This window comes from Nomascus leucogenys, chromosome 10 (genome assembly GCF_006542625.1).
Source record: "Nomascus leucogenys isolate Asia chromosome 10, Asia_NLE_v1, whole genome shotgun sequence".
Lineage (NCBI taxonomy): Eukaryota > Metazoa > Chordata > Mammalia > Primates > Hylobatidae > Nomascus > Nomascus leucogenys.
This window is the reverse complement of record NC_044390.1, coordinates 60,928,510-60,954,150: the sequence shown is the minus strand read 5'-3', so window position 1 is coordinate 60,954,150 and position 25,641 is coordinate 60,928,510. Positions and strand designations below refer to the sequence as shown.

The following is a 25,641-nucleotide window of genomic DNA, read 5'->3' as shown; positions in this document are numbered from 1 at the left end:
GGCAGGCCAGATGCCATGCCATCCTCTCCTCCCCAGGCCTCACCAGGGAGCACTCATGGGCCCCATGAGCTACTGAGGCCCATTCGGCAGTGTGTGGAGGAGCGATGGGGGCCATCTACCTGGTTATGTTGCTCACAAACTTCTTGTCATCCACCACCACACTCAGCTGGCAGGCCCGGGGAGCAAACACATGCAGTGGCTCTGGGAACAGGGGCAGCTTCTCTCCAGGGGCCGCGGCCAGGATGATGGCCCGCCTCCGTGTCTGGGCCACGCCGTACTGACCGGCCTGTGGGGGAGAAGGACGGACACCCCCACCATCAGTGGGACACTCCCGACTGGCCAGACCCAGGCCAGGGGTCAGCAGCCTGAGTCAGGAGTGGCTGGCCAATGCGGAGCGCACTTGCAGAATCCCCAGTTACCCTGACAAGCGTGCTCCTGGTCAGAGGAGTTTGGAGCAGATAAAAAACAAAAGCAGCTGGCCGGGCGCGGTGGCTCACGCTTGTAATCCCAGCACTTTGGGAGGCCGAGGCGGGCGGATCACGAGGTCAGGAGATCGAGACCATGGTGAAACTCCGTCTCTACTAAAAAAAATACAAAAAATTAGCCAGGCATGGTGGCGGGCGCCTGTAGTCCCAGCTACTCGGAGAGGCTGAGGCAGGAGAATGGCGTGAACCCAGGAGGCAGAACTTGCAGTGAGCCGAGATCACGCCACTGCACTCCAGCCTGGGTGATAGAGCGAGACTCCGTCTCCAAAAAAAAAAAAAAAAACAAAAGCAGCTGAGCCCAGAGGGCAGCCACTGGGGAAGGTGGGAGCAAACCCTGCGGGCAAGTCCGGCCAGCTCTGAAAGCACTGCAAGGGCCCCAAGGTCTTAGCACTCGGGGAGAACACTGGAGACCAGGAACGCTGTCGCTTCCCTGATGGCTGTGGTCACAAGAACAGAGAACGTGGCTGTGACAAGTCTTGCCTGGTGAGCCTGAGTCGCCCTGAGGCTGAGCTAGGGGACCAGGTAGCCAAGTGTTTGCCCACTTAGGCAGACATCCTGTGCTAGCATCTGGATAGCGGTTTCATTTTTAATTATGCCCTCAATCGCTGAGCTGATACAGAGGATGGGGGATGCTTTTCAGATAAGGCCTGGGCCCCACAGACTATGTCCATCCCTGTCCCTGCAGACACAGCCACCTGGAGTGCAACCCTCGGCCATCTGTGGGGGTTTGTGTGTGCAGTTACCCAGAGCAAAACTGTCTTTTAAACCAATCGAACAGCTGCCGCCTACACATGGCTCTGGGCACCTCACTTCCCCTCCCCTGTGCAGACTCAACCGCTCCACGGTGCTCCGTGGTGGGCTGCTCACCCTTCCCCATCGAGGGAAAGGAGCCGGGAGCTGCATGGCGAGAAGCCCATTGTAGCCAGCCCTCCCGGGCATGTTCGAGAACACAGCTCAAGAGACGCTAGAGGTGGACTTGCTGGGGGCCGGCTGAGCAAGCATCTCCCCTGACTCCGCCAATGGGACAGAGCACCACGCCAGCCTCTGCCGCTTGGATGGCAGGCCTGTGCCATTGAACCCTGCTTTCAGTAAGGGACGGCTGGGCTGCTGGCCAGGTCATGTGCTGGCCACATCCGTCTGCCCACCCCGGCCCCGGGGCCCACCTGCAGCACGCCGAAGGTGCACTGATAGCCCATGCGGACCAGGCAGCGGAGGGTGAGCTTCAGGACCATGGAGCGCTTGAAGGAGACAAAGTTCCTGACATTCTCCAGGAGGAAGAACCGGGGCCGGTAGTAGTCGCAGTAGCTGTAGGGGGCGGGAGAGACTGCAGGAGTCACCTCCACAGACAGAGGGGAGAAACGACCCACTGTGCCGGAAGCCCCTCACGAATGTTATCAAAGTCTCTCCCTGGTGAGAGCTGAGCTGTGAGCTTCCGGGGGGGCAGAGGCCTCAGTGCAGGGCGAAAATGACCACTGCTGACATGCGGCACAGCCCCGGGCCGTCTGGCAACACTGGGGGGCTTCTACCCGTTTACCTGAGGAAGGAAACCACCAGAGAGTTTTTGAACTTGGAGTAGGTGCGCGAATTGAAGCGGTTCATGCCGCTGAAGCCCTGGCAGGGCGGCCCGCCGCACAGCATCTCCACATCTCCCTTCTGGGGCAGCCGCTGGCCACGGGAGTTGGTGGTCTCCCCGGCCATGACCAGCTTCAGCAGGATGTTGCAGTCCTCTGTGAACACCGTGGAGCCGGGGTTGTTCAGCCGGAACGCCTGGGCCGCGGGGTCCCACATCTCGATGGCCCACAGCGTGTCAGAGATGCCTGGCAGATCAAGCACGAAGCCATGCTTTCAACTCTCCAGAAGGAGTTTTTTTTTTTTTTTTTGAGATGGAGTCTCGCTCTGTCACCCAGGCTGGAGTGCAGTGGTATAATCTTAGCTCACTGCAAGCTCTGCCTCCCAGGTTCAAGCGATTCTCCCACCACAGCCTCCCGAGTAGCTGGGACTACAGGCACGCACCACCACGCCCAGCTAATTTTTGTATTCGTATTAGAGACGGGGTTTCACCATGTTGGCCAGGATGGTCTCAAACTCCTGACCTCGTGATCCACCCACCTCGGCCTCCCAAAGTGCTGGGATTACAGGCGTGTGCCACCATGCTTGGCCTTGGAAGGAGATTCTTGAGTCAGGAAGGTGACCAGGGTTGGAAGGCGTTTCAGGTAGCACCTGCCCGGTCTGGGCTCACCAGGTATTCAGAGATGGAGCCTACGGGCGCTCACCTGCTTGGTGGAATCCCTCCGACAACCCCCCGCAGCCAGAAAACACATCCAGGGTCCGCAGCTTGGGCAGCTTGATCTCCATCTCTGGCTCGCTCGGTTCACAGGCTTGGGACTTGGGCTTGCCCTTCCCTGGGGGAGAGAGGCCAGAGGCTAAAGCCGATCCTCAGAGTCCAAGTCCACCTTGCTCTCAAGCGCCTTGTTAACTCAGGCGGCCTCACTGTCCCAGAGTCAGTAACCCCAGAGGTGGTTTTACACTGAGGGATTCACGGGCAGCCTCCAAGTTACAGAAGAGTAACTTGAAAAGAAACTCATACAATGACGTACCTTTTCCCTTGCCCTTCCCTTTGTTTCCAGGGCTACGGGCATGGTTGGGAGGATCTTCAAAGCTTTTGCTCTTTGCATTATAGGCCTGAAAAGGAGAGAACTGCAATCATTTGGGAGAGAAACGCACTAGTCCCCTCTCTAACACAGACTAGTAAGAAGGCAATTTGATAGTCACTTAATTTCTCCCTCAGTGGGGCCATGACCAATTAGCCACCAATAAGAGTAGTCTGACTTTGCTACAATGGAAACTTAAAACAATCCATTTTATTAATACTAACATTTGATGTGGCTGACACTGAAATGCCTATTACAAGCACTTGAGAGTATTCTTGCTAGAACAGGAAAAAGTGCGATGCAGAATCTGCTGTCCAACTGGGCTATCCTCATCCAAGCCTGGGAGAACGTGGATGTATCGTTTTAAGATAACAACACGGAAAGGCCAAGCCCCAACAATTTACAAGTCATGAGCTTGATCAGCTGACTCGTGGGCCCTCTCCATAACCAGGGCCACCCGCACAGGCATGTGGGCTGGGCCTGGACGTAGGCGCCTGGCCCAAGGGACCCAAGAGCAGGGGCACTTTCTCCAACTCATACTAAGACACCAGTCAGGCTGGTGGAAGCTGCCTCATGGTCCTCAACATTCAGTTGCACCAAGACACTAAAATGTTAGGTTCTCTAATGACATACTTTTTAAAAACCAGGAGTGTTAAACTCCGGAACTACTTGAATCTCATACAACTTGTGCTCTGGAGAACCCTGCCCAGACCCCCGTAAAGCTCCTGCAGAACAGCTTCACATCAGCCAACCACCCACTTCTTACAAAAGCTGAAACCCTGCAGCCAAGCCGCCTTGTGCATAACCCGACATCAGACTCCTTCTGGCCAACTTTGACCCCGAAGCCTTCCCTCTAGCAAGCAGGGGCACCACCTCGAGGAAGTAGAAGCGGTTGGGGCCGCCCATGGAGTACACCTGGACGCACTCGGGCAGGTCCTCCCCATACTCCACGGTGCAGCGGCCCTGCACAGCCTTGAAGTCCACCACAGCCTCTTCGTCGCTCCAGTAGAGCAGGTTGATGTCTGCGTGGTAGCTCGCCGGAGTGGACTTGTGGGTGTTTTCAGGCCTGCGAGCAGGAGAGGCCTCGTTAGGAGCTCTCCTTTGTGGTGAGCTTATGCTGAATTAAACAGCACCATGTTCCTGGAGTGCTCAGGGAACTGCTGGGTAAAGACCCCCCCCCCCTCAGTTAGGGAACCACCAGGTAAAGATACCCCCAGTTAGGGAGACACCAAGTAAAGACCTCCCTACTCCCCAGTTACGGAACCACAGGGTAAGGAACCCCCGCCAGTTAGGAAACTGCAGGGTAAAGACCCCCTAGTTCGAGAACCACAGAGTAAAGACCCCCTCAGTTAGGGAACTGCAGGGTAAAGATATCCCCTCCCCACACTGGGGAACTGCAAGGTAGACTCCCCCCATTTAGGGAACCACAGGGTAAAGACCCCCCTAGTTAGGGAACTGCAGGGTAAAGATCCCCCAAGTTAGGGACCCACAGGGTAAAGACCCCTCCCAGTAAGGGAATCATAGGATAAAGATATCCCCTCCTCACATTAGGGAACTGCAAGGTAGATTCCCCCACAATTAGGGAACTGCCAGGTAATGACCCCTGACCCAGTTGGGAACCGCAAGGTAGATTCCCCCACAATTAGGGAACCGCCAGGTAATGACCCCCGACCCAGTTAGGGAACCGCAGGGTAAAGACCCCCCCAGTTAGGGAGTCATATGGTAAAGACCCCCCTACTTAGGGAACCACAGGTAAAGATATCCCCTCCCCACATGAGGGAACTGCAAGGTAGATTCGCCCCCAATTAGGGAACCGCTGGGTAAAGATCCCCCAACCATTAGGTCAGCTTGGCTGCTTGCTCTGCACACCTGGCCCTGCCCTGTAGTGTCTGCCTGCCGGTAGCAGCCTCTCGAGTGTGTTTCTCTCACCTGTACCACTCAGAACCCTTGTTTTATTTCCTGTTATTACAAAGGCTTCAGGAAATCTTTGATCTATGTTAGCTAAGAGGTGAGGCAAGTGTATAGCTTCCTGTACAGGCTAGTTTCAGGTTAATGCCTAATCACCACAAGTTACTCGGGTCTTAGAAAAAGAAAACGTAATAGGCCAAAAGCTTAGGAAAGAGAAAAAATCCCAGAGACAGGAGGACCTGGGAAGAGGTGGGGACAGCGGGACAGAACCTGGACAGTCATAGATAGAGCTTGGGAGGTTCTCTGGGGGTGCCCAGACACTCTACCCGTTTTTCCTTTTGAAACGGGGTCTGGCTGTCACCCAGGCCGGAGTGCAGTGGTGAGATCATGGCTCACTGCAGCCTCAAATTCCTGGGTTTGAGTGATCCCTCCAGCCTCAGCCTCCCAAGTAGCTGGGACTACAGGCATGTGCCACCACACCCAGCTAGTTTTTTTTTTTTTTTTTTTTTGGTAGGGCTGGGGTCTCACTACGTTTCCTCAAGCTGGTCTTGAACTCCTGGACTCAAGTGATCTTCCTGCCTCAGCCTCCCAAAGTGCTAGGATTAGAGGCGTGAGCTACAGCGCCCAGCCAGCTTAAGGATTTCTTTTGGAAAAAGGGCTCTGCAACATTAAAATAAGGACCTAAAAGTGAGGGCTGGGAACTAGAATTCTAGTCATTATCAGTGCCCACCAATAATCAGAAACACTTGGAAAAACAGCTACTTCAACATAACTCTTAGAACAACCGTGGGTGCTATGCCACAACCCTGTTTCAGGCAGAGCCTTCTAGAAGAGTCTGCGGCCTCGTGGAAGAACAGAGGCCTCTGCTGACCTGTAGAACTTGTTGACCCGGATTTTGATGTCAGTCTCGTTGGGCCTGCCGTTGCTCTTCTTGGGACAGAAGATTTCTTTGATCCGGCCAATTCGGTAGGGCTCAGGGGCATCCAGGTTGCTGCCTTTGATGTAGTCGGAGTATTTCCGGTAGTGCTCTGGGTACAGGTCCTCATCCACAGGCTCCTTCCGTGGGCGTTTCACGGGACTGGACAGCTTGATGCTGCAGAGAAGCACCCACTTGGCATCAATGAACCTTTCACCTTGCAGTGGTCAGTCAGGCATGACTGACCAGTGACAATAACCATTTAAAGTCAAACACCTGATGAATTAAGGTAGGTGTGTACCCTAAGAAATTATTTAGGCTGGGCATTGTGGCTCACGCCTGTAATCCCAGCACTTTGGGAGACCAAGGCAGGTGGACCACAAGGTCAGAAGTTCGAGACCACCCTGGCCAACATGGTGAAACCCTGTCTCTACTAAAAATACAAAAATTAGCCGGGCGTGGTGGTACATGCCTATAATTCCAGCTACTTGGGAGGCTGAGGCAGGAGAATTGCTTGAACCCAGGAGGCAGAGGTTGCAGTGAGCTGAGATTGTGCCACTGCACTCCAGCCTGGGTGACAGAGCAAGACTCCATCTCACAGAAAAAAAAAAAACAGATTTAGCCGGAGATTCAGTCTCACAGTTTGAAGCATGCATTCACCCTCTGCACATTACTGGCTACGGTGGTGGCTGACACTGCTCAAATACGCCAGGCTCCTGCCTCCCGACCACTTGGCATCTTGTGTTTCCTGGCATGTGACGTGGGCAGAAGTGACCTAGGAGGATGTCACTGCCTGGGGAACGTCCTGTGTGCTTTCCCTTGGGCTCAAAGACTGGCAACTTCTGACTCCAGCAGCCCAGATATCCAAGGGACACAACAGGCGGAGTCCTCTGCTGACCTGTGATGGGCACCTCGTATGAGCAAGACAGCAGCTACTGTGGTTTTTGTTGAGACAGTTTCACTCTGTCCCCCAGGTTAGAGTGCAGTGGCACGATCTCGGCTCACTGCAACTCCTCCCCCCAGGTTCAAGTGATTCTCATGCCTCGGCCTCCCAAGTACCTGGGATTACAGGCACCCGCCACCACACCCAGCTAACCCTGGCTAATTTATTTTTAGTAGAGACAGGTACGTCGGCCAGGCTGGTCTTGGTCTTGAATTCCTGACAGGCATGAGCCACCGCACCCAGTCCAGCTTCTGTGGTTTTAAGTCACTGTGATTTGGGGTTGTTGCTATGATACCACCTACACTACCCTGACTAAGGCTCTGATCTAGAAGTGACATTGGAGGCCAATGTAAGGCGACACAGGGCCTGGGACAATGGGAATGTGGTCTGACAAGTGTGGAAAAGCTGTTCTTTGAAGAAGGCCTGCCGTTAGGGAAGGTGGCTGCCACGTTCTCCCCACTAGACCCCCCAGGAGTCTGACGGGCTCCAAAGGCGTCTCTGTGCTGACTCTCCCACTTTGCCAGGAGCACCTGGGCAGAAAACACTAAGGGGAGGTGTCCCCTTCCCACCAAGGACAACCAGAGGGGGTAATGTGCCCCAACTGTGCCAAGGCTGGAAGGGACCCTGCTTCTCCAGTTCTCATAATTCATAGTAACTGAACTAAGACAAGGGAGCTGGGGCTCTAAGGAAATGGAATTGTGAGCCAGGAAAGCATCTGAAAAACATGGGCTGTAATTCAACCACACGCTCATTCTTAGGAAAAACACAGAATGGATCAGTGTGGAAACGATCTGTGGCTTTAGGTTTTTCCTGGAAAAGCCTCGATCCTCTGACACAGAGAAGTCATCTGATGTGATTCCCTCTTACCAAGAAGTAACTCATGTCCATTAAACCTTTACTTTAAGCCAGGTACTGTATGGAGCACTTTCAACTCACTCAACCCTTCGAGCCCCAGCAGGCAAGATCCCACTCTCCCACTTCACAGCAGGGGATGGAGAGGAGGTGTCCTTGGGCAGAGGCAGAACTGGGGAGGGCCCCCAGCTGTCCCTCGCGCTTTAGCCAGTAAGTTCTTTTTTTTCTTTTTTTATTTGAGACGGAGTCACACTCTGTTGCCCAGGCTGGAGTGCAGTGGCATGATCTTGGCTCACTGCAACCTCTGCCTCCCAGGTTCAAGTGATTCTCCTGTCTCTGCCTCCTGAGTAGCTGGGACTACAGGCACGCACCACCACACTCGGCTAATTTTTGTATTTTTAGTAGAGACAAGGTTTCACCATGTTGGCCAGGCTGGTCTCAGACTCCTGACCTCAGATGATTCCCCGCTGCCTTGGCCTCCCAAAGCGCTGGGATTACATACGTGAGAAACCACACCCAGCCAAACCAGCGAGTTGACTTTTACACTCAGCTTTGCTCTGCAATAGCATCATGGTCAGTCTACACTCCATGATTTATGTTGTCTGTTTGCCACCGATGCCAACGTGAAAGCTAGGACAACAGCTGGTGCAGAGGGATTGGGGATGTCTGTAAGGAGGGGGAAACCACAAAGCCAGCCTGGCTCGGCCTGGAGTGCCCTGGCCCCGGCTGCTCCAAGGGGGCACTTACTTGAACGTGAAGGCCTCAGGGGGCAGGTATACGCCATCACCGACTCGGTACAGGATGCCATTCTTGGTGGCTGAATAGTAGAGGACCCGGCTGTCCAGGTCCTCGAGCTGCTCCAGAACCCTGGGGATTTCTTTTTGCCTCATCTCAGCCAGACGGGCACAGCTCACACAGAATCTGAAGGAAACAAAGGGACAGAAACATAAGGCCCTGAGATGGCCAGCAGTGGCCACAGCAGCTACTGCCAGCTTAATCCAGAGACTCTGGTAACCAAGAAGAAAAAACATTTGCAGATGCTAGAAGGAAGAGGTGGCTTTCTTGTGCTTTATGTTGACATTTTGAAGACACTTATTTGAGACCAAAGCCCAAAAAGTACATAGCAAGAAAATCAAACAACTTTTGAGTCATTGATACAAAAACCCTAAGATATCAATGAACAGTGTCTAGAATACGGTTAAGAACACACCACGAGCAAGAGTCCCAAGTGGCTCAGTCCAGCAGAGACTCCTACTGTTGAGTCCAGAACTCAATCCAGCAGAGACTCCTACTGTTGTCTCTATAAAGGATCAACAGGGATTTGAGGAAATTCAGCATTATTCTTGACTAGTAAGCCCTTAAAGGAGACTTGAAGACGGCCTTAAAAATACAGATCAAGGCCCAGCATGGTGGCTCATGTCTGTAATCCTAGCCCTTTGGGAGGCCAAGGCAGGAGGATCGCTTGAGCCCAGAAGTTTGAGACTAGCCTGGCCAACACAGTGAGACCCCGTCTCTACAAAAATTTTTTAAAAAATTAACCAGGCAGGGTGGTGCATGCCTGCAGTCCCAGCTACTCAGGAGGCTGAGGCAGGAAGATCACTTGAGCCCAGCAGGTCAAGGCTACAGTGAGCTGTGACCACACCACTGCATTCCAGCCTGGGTGACAGAGCGAGACCCTGTCTCAAATAAATAAATAAATAAATAAATAAATAAATAAATAAAAGAGGTTGGGTGATAAATAAATAAATAAATAAATAAATAAGGTTGGGTGTGGTAGCTCATGCCTGTAATCCCAGCACTTTAGGAGCCTGAAGGGAGCAGATGACCCAAGGTCAGGAGTTCCAGACCAGCCTGGCCAACACGGCGAAACCCTGTCTCTACTAAAAATACAAAAATTAGCCGGGCACGGTGGCAGGCGCCTGTAGTCCCAGCTACTTGGGAAGCTGAGGCAGGAGAATTGCTTGAACCCACGAGACGGAGGTTGCAGTGAGCAGAGATCGTGCCACTGAACTCCAGCCTGGGTGACGAGTGAAACTCCATCTCAAAAAAAATAAAAAATAAAATGAAAATAGAGATCAAGCCGAAGCCAGCATGAGACTTACAGGAGAAGCACAGATGCCCCCGGGTAGCCCTCTTGGCCTCCCTGGGTTTCCCTGGTTGCCACCTGCTCCTCTGGGGGTGCTGGCTGCCACTTTTAGTTGAAACAAGTGAGGTACGGAGGTTAAAAAGAAGGCATGGGGCACTGGACATTAAAAAATAAAAGCTCGCTGGGCGCGGTGGCTCATGCCTGTAATCCCAGCACTTTGGGAAGCCGAGGCGGGCAGATCACCTGAGGTCGGGAGTTCGAGACCAGCCTGACCAACATGGAGAAACCCCGTCTCTACTAAAAATACAAAAAAAGTAGCTGGGCATGGTGGCCCATGCTTGTAATCCCAGCTACTCGGGAGGCTGAGGCAGGAGAATCGCTTGAACCCAGGAGGCAGAGGTTGCGGTGGGCCAAGATCGAGCCACTGCACTCCAGCCTGGGCAACAAAAGCGAAACTCTGTCTCAAAAAAAATAAATAAATAATAAAAATAAAAATAAAAAATAAAATAAAAGCTTCCCTCAAAGCAGTCACCCAGTTAGAAAAGAATCGAGGCCGGGTGCGGTGACTCACGCCTGTAATCCCAGCACTTTGGGAGGCTGAGGCCGGCGGATCACAAGGTCAGGAGATCAAGACCATCCTGGCTAACACAGTGAAACCTCGTCTCTACTAAAAATACAAAAAACTAGCCAGGCGTGGTGGCGGGCGCCTGTAGTCCCAGCTACTCAGGAGGCTGAGGCAGGAGAATGGCATGAACCCGGGAGGCAGAGTTTGCAGTGAGCCGAGATCACACCACTGCACTCCAGCCTGGGCGACAGAGCGAGACTCCGTCTCAAAAAAAAAGAAAAAAAAGAAAGAAAAGAATCAAATAAAAGGTCTCATTTACAGGAGAAAACATCTAAGAAACAGCCAAAAACATGCAAGAGCTGGGCACACACAGGAAGTCTTTAAATGGGAAGAAGAACCCTGTTTCTGGGTAGGGAACCCTCTTACAAAGACGACGCCAGGTCATCCACATGCTTAAAGCAACTACAGGCCATCTACACACTTGAGCATCATCCATAGTCAGGCTGGCCTTTGATGAGCAAGAGACACAAACTGGGGGGCTGTTGGGGGAAGCCAACCAGATGGAAGCACACGGGAAACAGAAGCAATGTGGGCTGAAAGTGCCTGCTGACCCCGAGCCCGGCCCCAGTGCTCACTTGAACTTGTTTTCCTCTGTTGGCTGGGTTTTTGGAGGGGACTCGAATCTTGCGTAGTCTTGATCGTACCACAGCTGGTAGAAGTAGGTCTTCCCGTCGTCCCCCTCCAGCAGGGACTCGGGATCCATGCCTCCCTTGGGAGATAAGAATGCGTGTCAGGCCAGGCGTGGTGGCTCATGCCTGTAATCCCAGCACTATGGGAGGCCGAGGCGGGTGGATCACCTAAGGTCAGGAGTTTGAGACCAGCCTGGCCAACATGGTGAAACCCCATCTCTACTAAAAATACAAAAAATTAGCTGGACGTGGTGGTGGGTGCCTGTAATCCCAGCTACTCAGGAGGCTGAGGCAGGAGAATCACTTGAACCCGGGAGGTGGAGGTTGCAGTGAGCTGAGATCATGCCATTGCACTCCAGCCTGGGCAACAAGAGCGAAACTCCGTCTCAAAAAAAAAAAAAAAAAAAAAAAATACAAATCAAAACAAAACAGAACGCACATCAGCAGTGACCCTCCATGGTAAGGCAGGGACTCGCAAGGGACACCAAGCACTCACCTCCATGGCCCAGTTTTCGGAGGGGGCTTTGTAGATGACTTTCACTTTGCTGTGGATATATGAAAGCTGCATGTCCTCACATTCATCCACCAAGAACAGCTCCAGAGGGTCCGACGTGGCCCCGAGGACTGTGTCTGTCCCAGCGCAGAACCAGTGGGCGTGAAACATCTGCCCATTGCTGCTGTCCTCCCACAGCGCCGTGACCCTGGAATCAGAAGACGGGCATGGGGAGAAAGTTCTGACTTGGCCAGCAGATATGTGACCGATTCTATGCAGGGGCACTCGTCCTTTTCGGTTTTCATCTAGGGCAAAAAGCTGCTGGTGCTATTTTGGCAAAACAGGCATCTCCTACTTTATGAGAAAGTGCATGCAGAAGTCAAGCAAAAAGAAAGATGCAAACCTTGCTAGATACAGCGGTTTTGAGGAATCATCTGGAATAACAGAGACACAGTCCCCCACTTCCAGGGTTTCTGCATCAATGCACACCTTCTTATAGTAACTCTTCTTCCCATCAGTCTGAAAATGAGAGCATAAGTTCATGGAGGATCATTCTGAGGGTCTTTGCTGGCCTTGACTTGCATGGTCCTCTGTTACTTAAATTAAGACATGACTCGATTTCATTAAGAAGTCAATGAAGAGTTGCTGCTAAAGAGAACATCCTGTTCTACAAGGGCTTCAATAATAAGAAAAAAGAAGAGAACATCCACCTTCCTTGGCCAGATGCTGTGGCCAAGGGCACTCGCGTCCCTCCCACTTCTGCTCAGCCCCTCAGGTCCCAGGATTCGATTTTAACAGCGTAGCCCCCAACACCTCACCATGGTCTGTAAGGCCACAGCCTGAACCCTGACCCCTGTCCTGCCCGTCACCCCCTGGCTCAAGCCACTCCAGCTGCAGGGGCCTCCTTCCTTTTCTCCAACAAGGTAAGCTGACTGCCACCTCAGTGCAGCTCTCCCCCAGGTCGTGTGGCTAGGTCCTACCTGACCTTCTCCATCTCAGCCCAGGTGTCACCTCTGCAAGGCCTCGTGGCCCCAGCCTCCTCCCAGCCCCCTACCCTGCAGAGGCACTCATGCCATGCAGCAGTACCCATGTCTGTCCTCCTGCAGGGGCTCAGCCACGGCCCAGGCAGCCAGCAGGTGGCAAGCCTCATGATTAAGTGAACTGATTGCATCTTTAATTTATGGACGTCAGAGAAGCAACACAGAGGATACTCACTCCTCTCTCTCACACGGTGGTAAAGGAACTGACCTTCGGTGAAACCACTGACCACAGAACAGATGGGAGGTCATCTGTTGGTGCCCCAAAAAGACCCACCCCACACCAGAAGGGGCTGTGACGGCTCTCTTGGAAACAAGCTATGAGGGGCCAGGCGCAGTGGCTCCCGCCTGTAATCCCAGCACTTTGGGAGGCTGAGGTGGGTGGATTACTTGAGGCCAGGAGTTCGAGAATGGCCTGGGCAACATGATGAAACCCCGTCTCTACTAAAAATACAAAAAAAGTTAGCCTGGCATGGTGGTGCACGCTTGTAATCTCAGCTACTCAGGAGGCTGGGGCAGGAGAATCGCTTGAACCTGGGAGGCAGAGGTTGCAGCGAGCTGAGATCGTGCCACCGCACTCCAGCCTGGGTGATAGAGGAAGATTCCATCTCAAACAAAACAAAACAGAAAAACAAGCTATGAGGGCTCACCTGCCTGACGCCCCTAGAACTGTGTCAAATGCCCATTTTGGGACATTAGGAGAACTGAGCCTTGTGGCCACACAAAAATGCCTTGCTGGTACTGAGCCACGGAAGATGGTCTCTTGGCCAGTCCCGCTCCTCTCAGGGGCAAACAGACAGGTTTCTTGGTGCCGGGGCTCAGGATGCCCAAGAGGTCAGGCTGGCAAGATATTAGGGGACAACCGGCTTATTGGGAACATGGCAGTGAGCTGACTGAGGGCTCCAAGGGTTACCTTGACGGCTTCTCCAACCCAAGAGATGCGATTCTTGTTCTGTTTCTTTTTCTTCCCCTGGTGCATTTTTTTGGGTGACGGCATCTCTGGGATGTTATCATCGACTTCCTCATCGTCATCTGCCTCCTTCATGGCCATATTGGGACACCTGCAATGTCACTGGTTATACCTAAGGCCCCTTTTCTAAGTAAGACCAACCGGGGCTGTTTTCATCATAACAAGGACAGGCCCTGAGACAATGCCTAATGAAGGAATCCTGGTGCTGTCCCACACATGCGGGCCCTTCTCCACAGTGCATCCACCACCAGCTGGCAAGTCCTCTGCCACAGGAGGAAGACTCGGCCCGACCTACCTCCGCTCTTGGCAAGCCTGCTTGCTCCGTCCACTGCCACCAAATTTAACCATGTCCTTGCAGGCTTTACATTTCCCACACTCAGGCTGCTGACACACCTAAAAAATGGCATTAAAAAGGCAAATCAGGGCCGGGCACAGTGGCTCATGCCTGTAATCCCAGTACTTCAGAAGGCCGAGGCAGGCAGATCACTTAAGGTCAGGAATTCCAGACCAGCCTGGTCAATGTGGTGAAACACCATCCCTACTAAAAATACAAAGATTAGCCAGGCATAGTAGCGTGTAGGGTGTGCCTGTAATCCCAGCTACTTGGGATGCTGAGGCAGGAGAACTGCTTGAACCTGGGAGGTGGAGATTACAGTGAGCCAAGATCAATCACACCACCGCATTCCAGCCTGGACGACAAGAGTAAAACTCCATCTCAAAAATAAAATAAAATTAAAATAAAATAAAATAAAATAAAATAAAATAAAATAAAATAAAAATAAAAATAAATTAAATTAAATTAAATTAAATTAAATTAAATTAAATGGCAAATCACACAGCCCTTACTAACAATGAGACAAATGATGCACTAAGACTTTTAGGTCTCAAAAAATTTAAAAAAAAAAAAGTGAGTCACACAACCCTTAGTAACAATGAAACAAATGGTGAATTAAGACTTTTAGGCTGGGCATGGTGGCTCATGCCTGAACCAGTAGATTGGGAGGCTGAAGCAGATGTAGATGGATCACTTGAGTCCAGGAGTTCATGACCAGCCTGGGCAACATATTAAGACCCCCAACTCTAAAAAAATTAAAAATTAGCCAGGCGTGTGACAAATTCCTGCAGTCCCGGCAACTCAGGATGCTAAGGCAGGAGGACTGCTTGAGTTCAGGCATTCAAGACCAGCCTAGGTAACATGGCAAAATCCCATCTACAAAATGTTTTTTTTAATTAGCTGGGCATGGTGGCGTGCACCTGTGGTCCCAGCTACTTGGGAGGCTAAGGTGGGAGGATCACTTGAGCCCAGTAGGTTGAGAATGCAGTGAGCTACAATCATGCCACTGCACTCCAGACTGGGTGACAGAGCGAGACCCATCTCAACAACAACAACAACAACAAAAACCAAGACTTTTAAAAATGTGCCTATTTGGCCGGGTACAGTGCCTCATGCCTCTAATCCCGGCAGTTTGGGAGGCCAAGACAGGAGGACCACTTGAAGCCAGGAGTTTGTGAGACCAGGCAAGGCAACACAGCAGCACAGCAGGACCCTGTTTCTCCAAAAAAAAAAAAAAAAAAAGGAATATTCAACCTCATTAGAAATATGGTAAGTGAGAGAAATAAAATTCCCTTCCCATTCTCCAGATGGGCAAAGGTTAAGAAGCCAGATAGGTGGTGTGAGGAAACAAGAACGCACACTGCTCAAATGATAAGTTGGTAGAACCATTTTGGAGAGCAATCTTCTAGATCAAAGTTAAGAATACACACCCACAGCCCAGCAATGCTACTTCTAAGCAGATACACTCTCGAGAAGCTTTGCTCAAGGATGCTGCCATATATTTACAATACTGAAGAGGTGCCTGTCACTGATGAGTAAGTTAGGATATTCATTTAACAAAATACTACAGAATATTTAAAACGAAATAAATAGATCTACCAGTATCAACACATAACAGTTACACAAATAAAAACAATTTTAGGGCTGGGCACAGTGGCTCACACCTGTAATCCCAGCACCTTGGGAGGCCGAGGTGGGTAGATCACTTACGGTCAGGAGTTTAAGACCAGCCTGGCCAACATCATGAAACCCCGTCCTCTACTAAAAATACAAAAAAATTATCCAGGTATGGTGGCGGGTGCCTATAATCCCAGCCACTCGGGAGGCTGAGGCGGAAGAACTGATTGAACCCGGGAGGCGGAGGTTACGGTGAGCTGAGATCATGCCACTGCACTCTAGCCTGGGTGACAGAGCGAGACTATCTCAAAAAAATTAAAAAAAAAAAAAAAAAAAAAGATTTTAGAAGTTATAAAACATTGGACACACGTGTGTTAACCAAGAAAAATAAAATAAAACCAAAATAACAATGGTGAGAACATGCAGGCTCCTGTTAAGAGATGCCAGCGGGGATCAAAAGAAAAGCCCTGAAGCCAGTGTTTATCCAAAAGAAAGTCAGGTAATAGGTATCAAAATATTCCTGGTCTTTGGGTCATAAGACTAGGAGGTTGGTTCCTCCTAAGTGAAGTAAACATATATTTTAAAAACTCACAGAAAGGGACACCTCCTAAGGGCCTCGAATCTGAGTTGGACAAAGCGCCCACTTAGATGTGAATACCCCCTTAGCCATCCAACAGGGGCCTTCAGACAGTGAGATGCAGGCACAGCAGAGCCACCCAGAAGCCAGGCTCTTCAATTAACGACAGTGGCATTATCAGCAAAGCACCCAAGCATGACTCTGTGGACATCTGTCCTATTGACGTTCAATGAAGCATGCAGGGTCCTCCCAGACCACTAACTAATTTCTGTCTCAGGGGTCACATTTGACCAGCCAGAGTCTCCAGCCACAGAGAGAAAGATGGAGCAGTCCTCAGATCAGGCCAGAGGCTGGGCCACCTTAGGGGAGCAGGAGCCCCCACAGGTGAGGTTACCTCGCAGACGCCACATCGCCGGCGCTTAAAGGCGTTCTCCTTGTCTTCTCTGTCATCCTTTTCAATTTGCTCTGCGAAGAAAGTATCGAAGATCTGGTAGACCAGCTTGGTGGTGGTGGCTTTCGTGGGTCCCCTGTCCTTCTCCCTGGTAGAATGCCTGATGGTCTGCCGCCTCGCCTGGGCTCGCCTACGGGAGAGGTTCCAGCATCTCAGAGGACTGGGACAGAGGATGTGGGCCATGCTCTAGCCTCCCCGGTCTCCAGTCTTCACTCTGGTCCCCGCCGCATCCTCACCTCTGTCCCAGCGTGACCCCAGCCAGCTTGATCAGGTCCCGCATGCAGGGCGTCAGGAAGATGGGCTGCTCGTCACTGTCCCCAGCCTCGTCATAACTCTCCACCTGCTCCACCACAAACTGTGCGTGTCGCAGGAGGGAGTCCTCCGTGAAGCGGTTCAAGTTGAGGCCAGAAGGAGGTACTGTGGTCTTGAAAGAGAACAGGTTTCTCTCATGCTTAAGCCAAACTGGCCTAAATCCAACTGAAGAACAGTGTCTGCTGGTTCTGAAGGCAAGCTTCTGGTGGGAATCCTGGATGCTGAGGACCCTCGATCTCTTACCTCGATCTTGTTGATCAGGTCTTCATAGGTCGAGTCAGAATTGCTCTGTAGGAACTCCACCACAATCTTGCTGATGTAGATCTTCTCCTGCATCAGCCCAAATATGGGCGCATACTCGGGACTGGGATCCATCAGAATGTATTCGGCAAACGCTGGGGTGAACAGAGGAGGAGTGAAAAAGGGGCTGGAATCTGATGGCCCCTACAGTGGCCACAGGGCATGGAGGAGTCTACCAAACTCACCCAACAGTCTAAAAGTCATCCCGTACCCAAATGTCAGAAACACAGGGCACAACACATCACAGCTGGCTTGTTCTGAAGAAGCCTGTCTGAGCCAGCCAGAGAGCGAAGACTAGCTAAATAGGCCTTCATTGAGCTCATCTCTGGTGTTTGGAATTCAGTCTGGGTTTGGGTTGCAAGAATAAGACCTGTTCTTTTTTTTTTTGTAGGGGAGGACGGAGTCTTGCTCCGTCACCCAGGCTGGAGTGCAGTGGCGTGATCTCGGCTCACTGCAACCTCTGTCTCCTGGGTTCACGTGATTCTCCTGCCATAGCCTCCCAAGTAGCTGGGATTACAGGTGTGCACCACCATGCGTGGCTAATTTTTGTATTTTTGGTAGAGAGGGGGTTTCACCATGTTGGCAGGCTAGGCTGGTCTCAAATTCCTGGCCTCAAATGATCCCCCCAACTCGGCCTCCCAAAGTGCTGGGATTACAGGTGTGAGCCACTACACCCGGCCAAGACCTGCTCTTACAACTGGAGAGTCAGTTCCAGAGCCGGTCATAACTAACACAAGAGGCTACCCCAACTGAACCTGCTAAGGTTCCCACAGTCACATGGCCTTCCGCAAGCCTGCTGAGAATTCCCACAAGAGGCCCCGCCAGCCCCAAGGAAGGAGAACATGAAGGCCCCTTTCAGACCCTGGCCAGCCTATGATGGGCCACACACTTACAGGTGCTGAAGCCGATGAGGGCCTTTTCACCTCCATCAAAGCCGGTGATCCACCATTCATTTATGGGGCCAAGATTTTTGCCATTAACACCACCTAGAGCAGAAAAAGGAAATGGACTAAAGGCTCTGACTCACATCCCAAACCCAGGAGGCGCTCCAAGCGCCCAGCTCAGCAGACATCCCATCAGCCAGGTCAGGTGCTCCTCAGTCCCCACAATGACTTGGCCTACAGCTGCTCCTGGCACAAAGTCTCACGCCCTAACTTTAAGAGGCAGCAGCAGCTCCAGCTGACTGTTGCTTCATAAGTATGTTTTTTATTTATACATATATGTAATTATATATGTATACTATATATATATGCTATATATATTATTTTTTTAATAGAGGCGGGCTCTTGCTGTGCTGCCCAGGCTCGTCTCAAACTCCTGGGCTCAAGTGATCCTCTGGCCTCAGACCCCCAAAGTGCTAGGATTACAGATGTGAGCCACCCTGCCTGGCTGTTTTTAAAGTGTGCCCCAAACATAATCCTGGACTATTCCTTACCTTCAAGAGATGGGTCATCATCATAGATTGGTTTTGCTGAACCGGAAAAGAAGAGTTCAATATTCTTCTCAATGAGGCCGGTGTCGATGGGACACAGGTGACCGTGCTTACAGTACACACTAGACAGGAAACAAAGCACATGCTTACCAGCTAAGCTGTGAAGGCAGGTCTTGGTGCGGACTTCAGATCAGGCACGAGGCAATGAGACAATGTACAAGTCCGACACTCTTTTTTTGTTTGTTTTTGAGACAGAGTCTTGCTCTGTCCCCCAGGCTGGAGTGCAATGGCGTAATCTTGGCTCACTGCAGCCTCCACCTCCCAGGTTCAAGTATTTCTCCTGCCTCAGCCTCCCGAGTAGCTGGGATTACAGGCCTGAACCACCACGCCCGACTAATTGTATTTTTAGTAGGGATGGGGTTTCACTATGTTGGCCAGGCTGGTCTCAAACTCTTGATCTCCAGTGATCTACCCACCTCAGCCTCCCAAAGTGCTGAGATTACAGGCTGAACCACCACGCCCGGCCCTGACACATATTTTTTGGTTGCGGGAACACTAGATTAAGACAGTGTTCTGTCACCTGGATTTTCTACCTTATTCTCCCACCTAAGCATCAAGAGTATGTGTGTCTGCAACAGCAACACCAAAAGATCAGTCAGACTTACAGTGCGGGAAATACCGGTTTCTAGAACACCTTCCACTATGCAGTGCAGCCACTAGCTCTATTCAGCTGCAGAACATTTCTATCACTCAGATGTTAATAAAGTCTCATTCCCATCAAGTAGCAGCCACTCTCCAGTCTCCTCCCAACTAGCCCTCAGCCCCCAGCCCCCAGCAGCCACCAATCTGCTTTCTGTACCTATGAATTCACCTATTCAAGATACCTCATATGGTTAATTTTATATTATACGAGTTAGACCTCAATTTAAAAAAGTAATAAAGCAGGTTATAGAACAGTGTGAAAAGGGATGTGGGAAGGAAGGACTTCTGCCTCCTTTTGGGTATAAATCTCAAACACCCGCGGCCCCACTGTCCAGATGCCCCTTGACATTTGGGAGCACGTTCTTTAGTGAAGACAGAGAGGCAAGATGTCAAACTTAAGGAAAAAGACATGAACTGGGGGTTCTGCTTACGAACCTGCTCATCTAGACAAGGACCACCCTTTCCCGGCCAAAGATGCTGGGCTATCCTCAGAGCCCCCATATGAAGTCTGCACAGGTCTCGGGAGAGCACCCTCCACCACACTCACCCGGCTTAGTGCCTTGGAAGCCAGAAATGCTCAAACAAAACACTGCACACCTCCTGCAGAGCTCCCCTACTGCGTGCCAGGCATGGCAGACAGAATAGGTTGCAGCCCTGCCCTCAGGACGTAAGGCCCAGAAGAAGAGACAGACAGATGAAGACAGCGTGGATCAAAGGATGGCCTGTAGAAGAGGGGGTCCTGCTCCCCGCTGCACAGGTGGGCTGGAGGCTCTCTCCATAGGGGAGATGGGGGAGAGAAGCTCTAAGTCCCAGGCAGGGGCCGGACCCACTGGTTGGCAGGCCAGACCCCACCCACGACTGGCTTCTATGCCACTTTCAAGCCAATTACAGCAGTATGGAGAGTCCCTAAATAACTCAGGCAGTCCAGCTCCAGTGGACAGACAGCATGTGACTTCTGGAAAGTGTCCTCCAGGCCACCATCCCACCCTCCAGGAACGAATCTATGATAGATCTCAACTCAGGGAGGAAGCTGAGACACTCAGGACTCTGGCAGCCCCAGCCCCAGGCTCCTCCAAGCCTTTGTACTGGTGAAGGCCAGAGTGAGGCCCTCGGGCATGGTTGCCAGTTCTGCCCACCACAGCACACCTCACTCACACCAGCAGGCAGAGGTGTGTGGCCCTGCTTTGGGCCAGGCCTGGGGGGCTAGCGGTTGCTGGTAGACGCAACAGCATCTTGATCTGGATCGGGATCCCATAGAAGGAGAGGGAGGGGAACAACCATCAGCCAAGCACGGGGAATGTATGGGTGCCCTCCCAGTGGGTGCAGGAACCGCTGCCTGGGGGTGCTTCCAACAGGCGTCCCCAAGGCACTTCCCCTTCCTCTTCACAGAGAGGGAAAATACCACCCAGGCCTAAAAGGAGGCAGGGCCGTTCCTGGAGCTGAGGCATTTCCCACGAAGAACAAGGTGAAGCCCTGGAGGGTAACTGCACCCGCAGGGAGAGGCAGCAAAATGGGGCTGGGGATGCCTGAGAGCACGGGGCCTCTGCCCACTCAAGAGCTGACATGAGCCTCGGTGAAGGTACAGGCCAGACGCCAGGCACCTTCCTTCAGACAGGAGAGTCAGTGCTGAGGCCTGCAAGGCCCTGTGTGGCCCAGCCCCAACCCACCAACCACCCACCAGACTCACCATCCACCTTCCACAGCTGGCACAGGCCCCTCCGAGCCCTGGTAATGGTGTCCCCTTCTACCTAGGGTGCCCCACCCCGGCCATTCCCTCGGCCTCTTCTCTCACAGGCCACCAAGGTCTTTACTGAAAATCATTGCCTCTCCCGTCTTCACAGAACTTCCTCCTCCCACTTATTCTCTCTGCATGTCACCAGGCTTTTAAAATCTGTCGTGGCTGTGACTACCCGACAGGTATCACCCATTTCTGGCTCCGTGAAGGCAGGACCTGAGCAGCTACATCCACGACACCTAGATCACTGGTACCTAGCACAGAGCAGGCCTTCATCTGAGCGTGTAACCCTCAGGATGTGGGCAGAATGGAGGGGTAATATGTGTAGTGTAAAAACCCAAAAACCAAACCAAAAATCAGCAAAGCTCTATTGTCCCTTCACCGGCTTTCCACGGTGGCTCTTTGAGACGGAGTCTTGCTCTGTCGCCCAGGCTGGAATGCAGTGGCACCATCTCGGCTCACTGCAGCCTCCGCCTCCAGAGTTCAAGAAATTCTCCTGCCTAAGCCTCTCAAGTACTTGGGACTACAGTCTTGTACCACCACACCTGGCTACTTTTTGTATTTTCGGTAGGTTTCGCCATGTTGGCCAGGCTGGTCTCGAACTCCTGACCTGAAGTGATCTGCTCACCTCGGCCTCCCAAAGTGCTAGGATTACAGGCATAAGCCACTGCGCCCAGCCCTCCACGGTGGCTCTTATCCACGAAGTGTTAGCTTAAGACATGTTGCAGGTCAGGCACTAAAAAACATCACCAGAATCGTGAGCCCGTAGGCACCTCTGGGCAAGTGCCTCCTTCCACGAAGCAAACATGCACACAAAAGTGCACTTACCTGAAGCAGGTCAGTTTGTGCTGGGGAAGTGCCTCATAACTCTCAAAGCCAGACTCGTTGGCGTCAAAGATGGACAGCTTCTCGTTTGTCAGCATCTGTGGCTCATCCACCTGAAGGACACAGGGCTGGTGAGCAGAGGGACGAGGGGCGGGCAGAGGAAGGCTGGGAAGAGAGCTGCACATACCGCGTCTGGTGGGTGCTGCCCATATTTGAGGTCGGGGTCGTCCAGATACTGCCCGCACTGAATGCACTTGGGAGGGTGGGTCTGTGGGAGCAGGAACACAGATGATGGCACTCAGAGAGCCGCTCCCAGCCGCCTCGTGAGCACCGCCACCAGCTTTATTCCCAGCAGACGTTTACCTTGGAGTTCACGACTGTTTTGGCGCGAGCCATTTTTTTCTCCGTTCTGGGGGAAAAGAAAAATCACAAGATCATTTGTTTAATTGTTTCAGAAAATATCAAAATCACCCCTGTGAGGTTTCTGCCTGAGGCGCCTGTGGCACAGGGAGGCACCGGCTGCGGCAGTGAGGCCCAGGTGCGTGGTCACAGTGGCTCTTCACCGCAGGGGCGTCCTGCCTGACGCACCTCGGTCCTATGTTCACCAGCCTGATCCAAAATGAGCCTAAGGTTGCTCTGGCAATTACCAAAACCCCCTCCATCATTTTAACATTACCATCTGCTTTGGATAATGTCAAGAATAAATTCTTACGGTTCTTTGGGGGTCGTTTTGCGTCTCTTCTCCTCCTACACAGGGAAAACAAAAGAGGATTAAAGGCTAAGAGAGTGTTTTACACCCATATAGTGCTTCGGTGTTAAGAACTTTGTATAAGTGATTATCATAAAACAGAGAGAAGGGGAGGGAGGCAGTGAGAGGGCCAGCAGGTGAGCTCTGACTCACTCTACCATCTAAAGTCATATAATCAAAAATCTTATAGCCAGGCCCAGCACAGTGGCTCATGCCTGTAATCCCAGCACTTTGGGAGGCCAAGGCACACAGATGACTGGAGGTCGGGAGTTCCAGACCAGCCTGGCCAACATGGCAAAATCATGTCTCCACCAAAAATACAAAGATTAGCCAGGCAGGAACTTGTAATCTCAGATACTCAGGTGGCTGAGGCAGAAGAATCACTTGAACCTGGGACGTAGAGGTTGCAGTAAGCAGAGATCACGCCACTGCATTCCAGCCTGGGCGACAATGTGAGTGAGACTCCATCTCAAAATAAATGAATAAATAAATCTCATAACCAAAGACTTTCTGAAAAGATTCAGAGGAGAAGCCAATTTTTTAAAACCTTAGCTTTCCTGTGTAAGTGGACACCTCAAGGTAAACAAATAATTGGCCAGGCACAGGGCCGGGCACGATGGCTCATGCCTGTAATCCCAGCACTTTGGCAGGCCGAGGCGGATGGATCACGAGGTCAAGAGATTGAGACCATCCTGGCCAAGATGGTGAAACCCTGTCTCTACTAAAAATACAAAAATTAGCTGGGCATGGTGGCATGTGCCTGTAGTCCCAGCTACTTGGGAGGCTGAGGCAGGAGAATAGCTTGAACCAGGGAGACAGAGGTTGCAGTGAGCCGATATCACGCCACTGCACTCCAGCCAGGCGACAGAGCAAGACTGTCTCAAAAAATAAATAAATAAATAAATAAATAACTGGCCAGGCACAGTGGCCCATGCCTATAATCCCAGCACTTTAAGAAGCCCAGGTGGGAGGATTGCTTGAGCACAGGAGCTCAAGACCAGCCTGGGAAACACAGTAAAACCCTGTCTCTACAAAAATAGAAAGTTAACTGGGTGTAGTGGCATCTGCCTGTAGTCCCAGCCACCTTAAAGGCCCAGGAGGATTGCTTCAGCCCAGGAGTTCGAGGCTATGGTAGCTATGACTGTACCACTGCACTCCAGCCTCGACAAGAGTGAGACCCTGTCTCAAAAATAAATACTAAAATGTAAAGGTAAGCAAACAATTGATGAGGGGGTATATAGACCGAGTCATGTCCCCTGCAAAATTCATATGTTAAGACTAACCTGCTATGTGACTGTATTTGGATGTAGAGTCTTTAAGGAGACAATTATGGTTAAATGAGGTAATAAAGGTGGGGCCCCATCCAACAAGACCAATGTCCTTGTATTTTTTGTTGTTTTTGAGACAGAGTCTTGCTGTGTCCCCAGCCTGGAGTGCAATGGTGTGACCTCGGCTCACTGTAACCTCTACCTCCTGGGTTCAAGCGATTCTCCTGCCTCAGCTTCCCAAGTAGCTGGGATTACAGGCCCCTACAACCACAATTGGCTAATTTTTGTATTTTTAGTAGAGACGGGGTTTCACCATGTTGCCCAGGCTGGTTTCAAACTCCTGACCTCAGGTGATGCACCTGCCTTGGCCTTCCAAAGTGCTGGGAAGACAGGCGTGAGCCACTGTGCCCAGCATTTTTTTTTTTTTTTTTTTTGAGACAGAGTCTTGCTCTGTTGTCCAGGCAGGAGTACAGTGGCACGATCTCAGCTCACAGCAACCTCTGCCTCCTGGGTTCAAGCAATTCTCACGCCTCAGGCTTCCAAGCAGCTGGGACTACAGGCATATGCCACCATGCCAAGCTAATTTTGCTGTGTCCCCAGCCTGGAATGCAATGGTGTGATCTTGGCTCACTGCAACCTCCACCTCCCAGGCTCAAGCGATTCTCCTATCTCAGCCTCTCGAGTAGCTGGGACTACAGGCGTGCACCACCATGCCCAGCTAATTTTTGTATTTTTAGTAGAGACAGGGTTTCACTATGTTGGTCAGGCTGGTCTTGAACTCCTGACCTCATGTGATTCACCCGCCTCAGCCTCTCAAAGTGCTGGGATTACAGGCCTGAGCCACCACGCCCAGTCTTCTTTTTCCTAAGACCAGCCTGGGCAACATGGCGAAACCCCGTCTTGAAAAAAAAAAAAAGAAAGAAAGAAAACTGAGACCTTTACCTTTTCATCCTCGTCTTTTTCATCAGTAATCTGTGGATTTACTTTTTCAGGTTCTTTTTCTTCAGGCCTCCGTTTGGCAGCTCTGCAGGGTGAACAGATACACAGCAAATAGCAGCTTAGAACACTAACCACATTGCCAACTCGCATGGAAAGTGACAAACTAATGCCTCCCCATGGGAAAGCAAGATACCCGTGGGAGCTCTACAGGCACACTGCCAGCTTGTCATCCCGAGACAAGGCCTTCAGAGGCCCCAGGGTCCCCACACATGTCTACATCACCACAGGTTTCTAGAACAGGCTTTTTTTTTTTTTTTTTTGAGACAGAGTTTCACTCTTGTTGTCCAGGCTGGAGTGCAGTGGAGCGATCTCAGCTCACTGCAACCTCCACCTCCTGGCTTCTAGCAATTCTGCCTCAGCCTTCCAAGTAGCTGGGATTATAGGCATTCGCCACCACACCCAGCTAATTTTTGTATTTTTAGTACAGACGGGGTTCCACCATGTTGGCCAGGCTGGTCTTGAACTCCTGACCTCAGGTGATTCACCCACCTCAGCCTCCCAAAGTGCTGGGATTACAGGTGCAAGCCACCACACCTGGCCTAGAACAGGCTTTCTACTGATTCAGACGACACAAAAGCACAAGCATTTCAAACACTTACAGATCTTTGGGTTGACTTCTGTGCTTCTTCTCATCCTGACAGAAAAATAGGGGGGAGGTAGAGAAATAAAGAAGGGAAAAAGTTAGTTTCTGAGCCAGAGTGAGATAAAATGCAAACACCAAAGTTACAGGTTAGGGATCCCAGCAC

The 25,641-nt window shown here is 51.5% G+C and overlaps 1 protein-coding gene across 4 annotated transcripts in view; it reads right to left on the bottom strand.

Moving 5' to 3' along the window:
• The window catches only part of DNMT1 (DNA methyltransferase 1), a 62,992-nt gene that overhangs the window by 5,270 nt on the left and 32,081 nt on the right, over positions 1-25,641 (bottom strand). For all 4 annotated transcript variants that reach the window (XM_030820898.1, XM_030820899.1, XM_030820900.1 and 1 more), the window contains 24 exons: positions 25,495-25,529; positions 24,839-24,920; positions 22,593-22,627; positions 22,244-22,289; positions 22,068-22,148; positions 21,884-21,993; positions 18,622-18,740; positions 18,080-18,172; positions 17,130-17,281; positions 16,811-16,998; positions 16,518-16,704; positions 13,891-13,988; positions 13,539-13,686; positions 11,992-12,107; positions 11,592-11,796; positions 11,042-11,175; positions 8,503-8,676; positions 5,916-6,137; positions 4,010-4,202; positions 3,083-3,167; positions 2,759-2,887; positions 2,020-2,302; positions 1,649-1,790; positions 120-286 (listed from right to left, as the gene is read on the bottom strand). In XM_030820898.1, the coding sequence (XP_030676758.1) occupies positions 120-286; positions 1,649-1,790; positions 2,020-2,302; positions 2,759-2,887; positions 3,083-3,167; positions 4,010-4,202; positions 5,916-6,137; positions 8,503-8,676; positions 11,042-11,175; positions 11,592-11,796; positions 11,992-12,107; positions 13,539-13,686; positions 13,891-13,988; positions 16,518-16,704; positions 16,811-16,998; positions 17,130-17,281; positions 18,080-18,172; positions 18,622-18,740; positions 21,884-21,993; positions 22,068-22,148; positions 22,244-22,289; positions 22,593-22,627; positions 24,839-24,920; positions 25,495-25,529 (3,224 nt within the window). The remainder of the gene's footprint in view (positions 1-119; positions 287-1,648; positions 1,791-2,019; positions 2,303-2,758; positions 2,888-3,082; positions 3,168-4,009; positions 4,203-5,915; positions 6,138-8,502; positions 8,677-11,041; positions 11,176-11,591; positions 11,797-11,991; positions 12,108-13,538; positions 13,687-13,890; positions 13,989-16,517; positions 16,705-16,810; positions 16,999-17,129; positions 17,282-18,079; positions 18,173-18,621; positions 18,741-21,883; positions 21,994-22,067; positions 22,149-22,243; positions 22,290-22,592; positions 22,628-24,838; positions 24,921-25,494; positions 25,530-25,641) is intronic.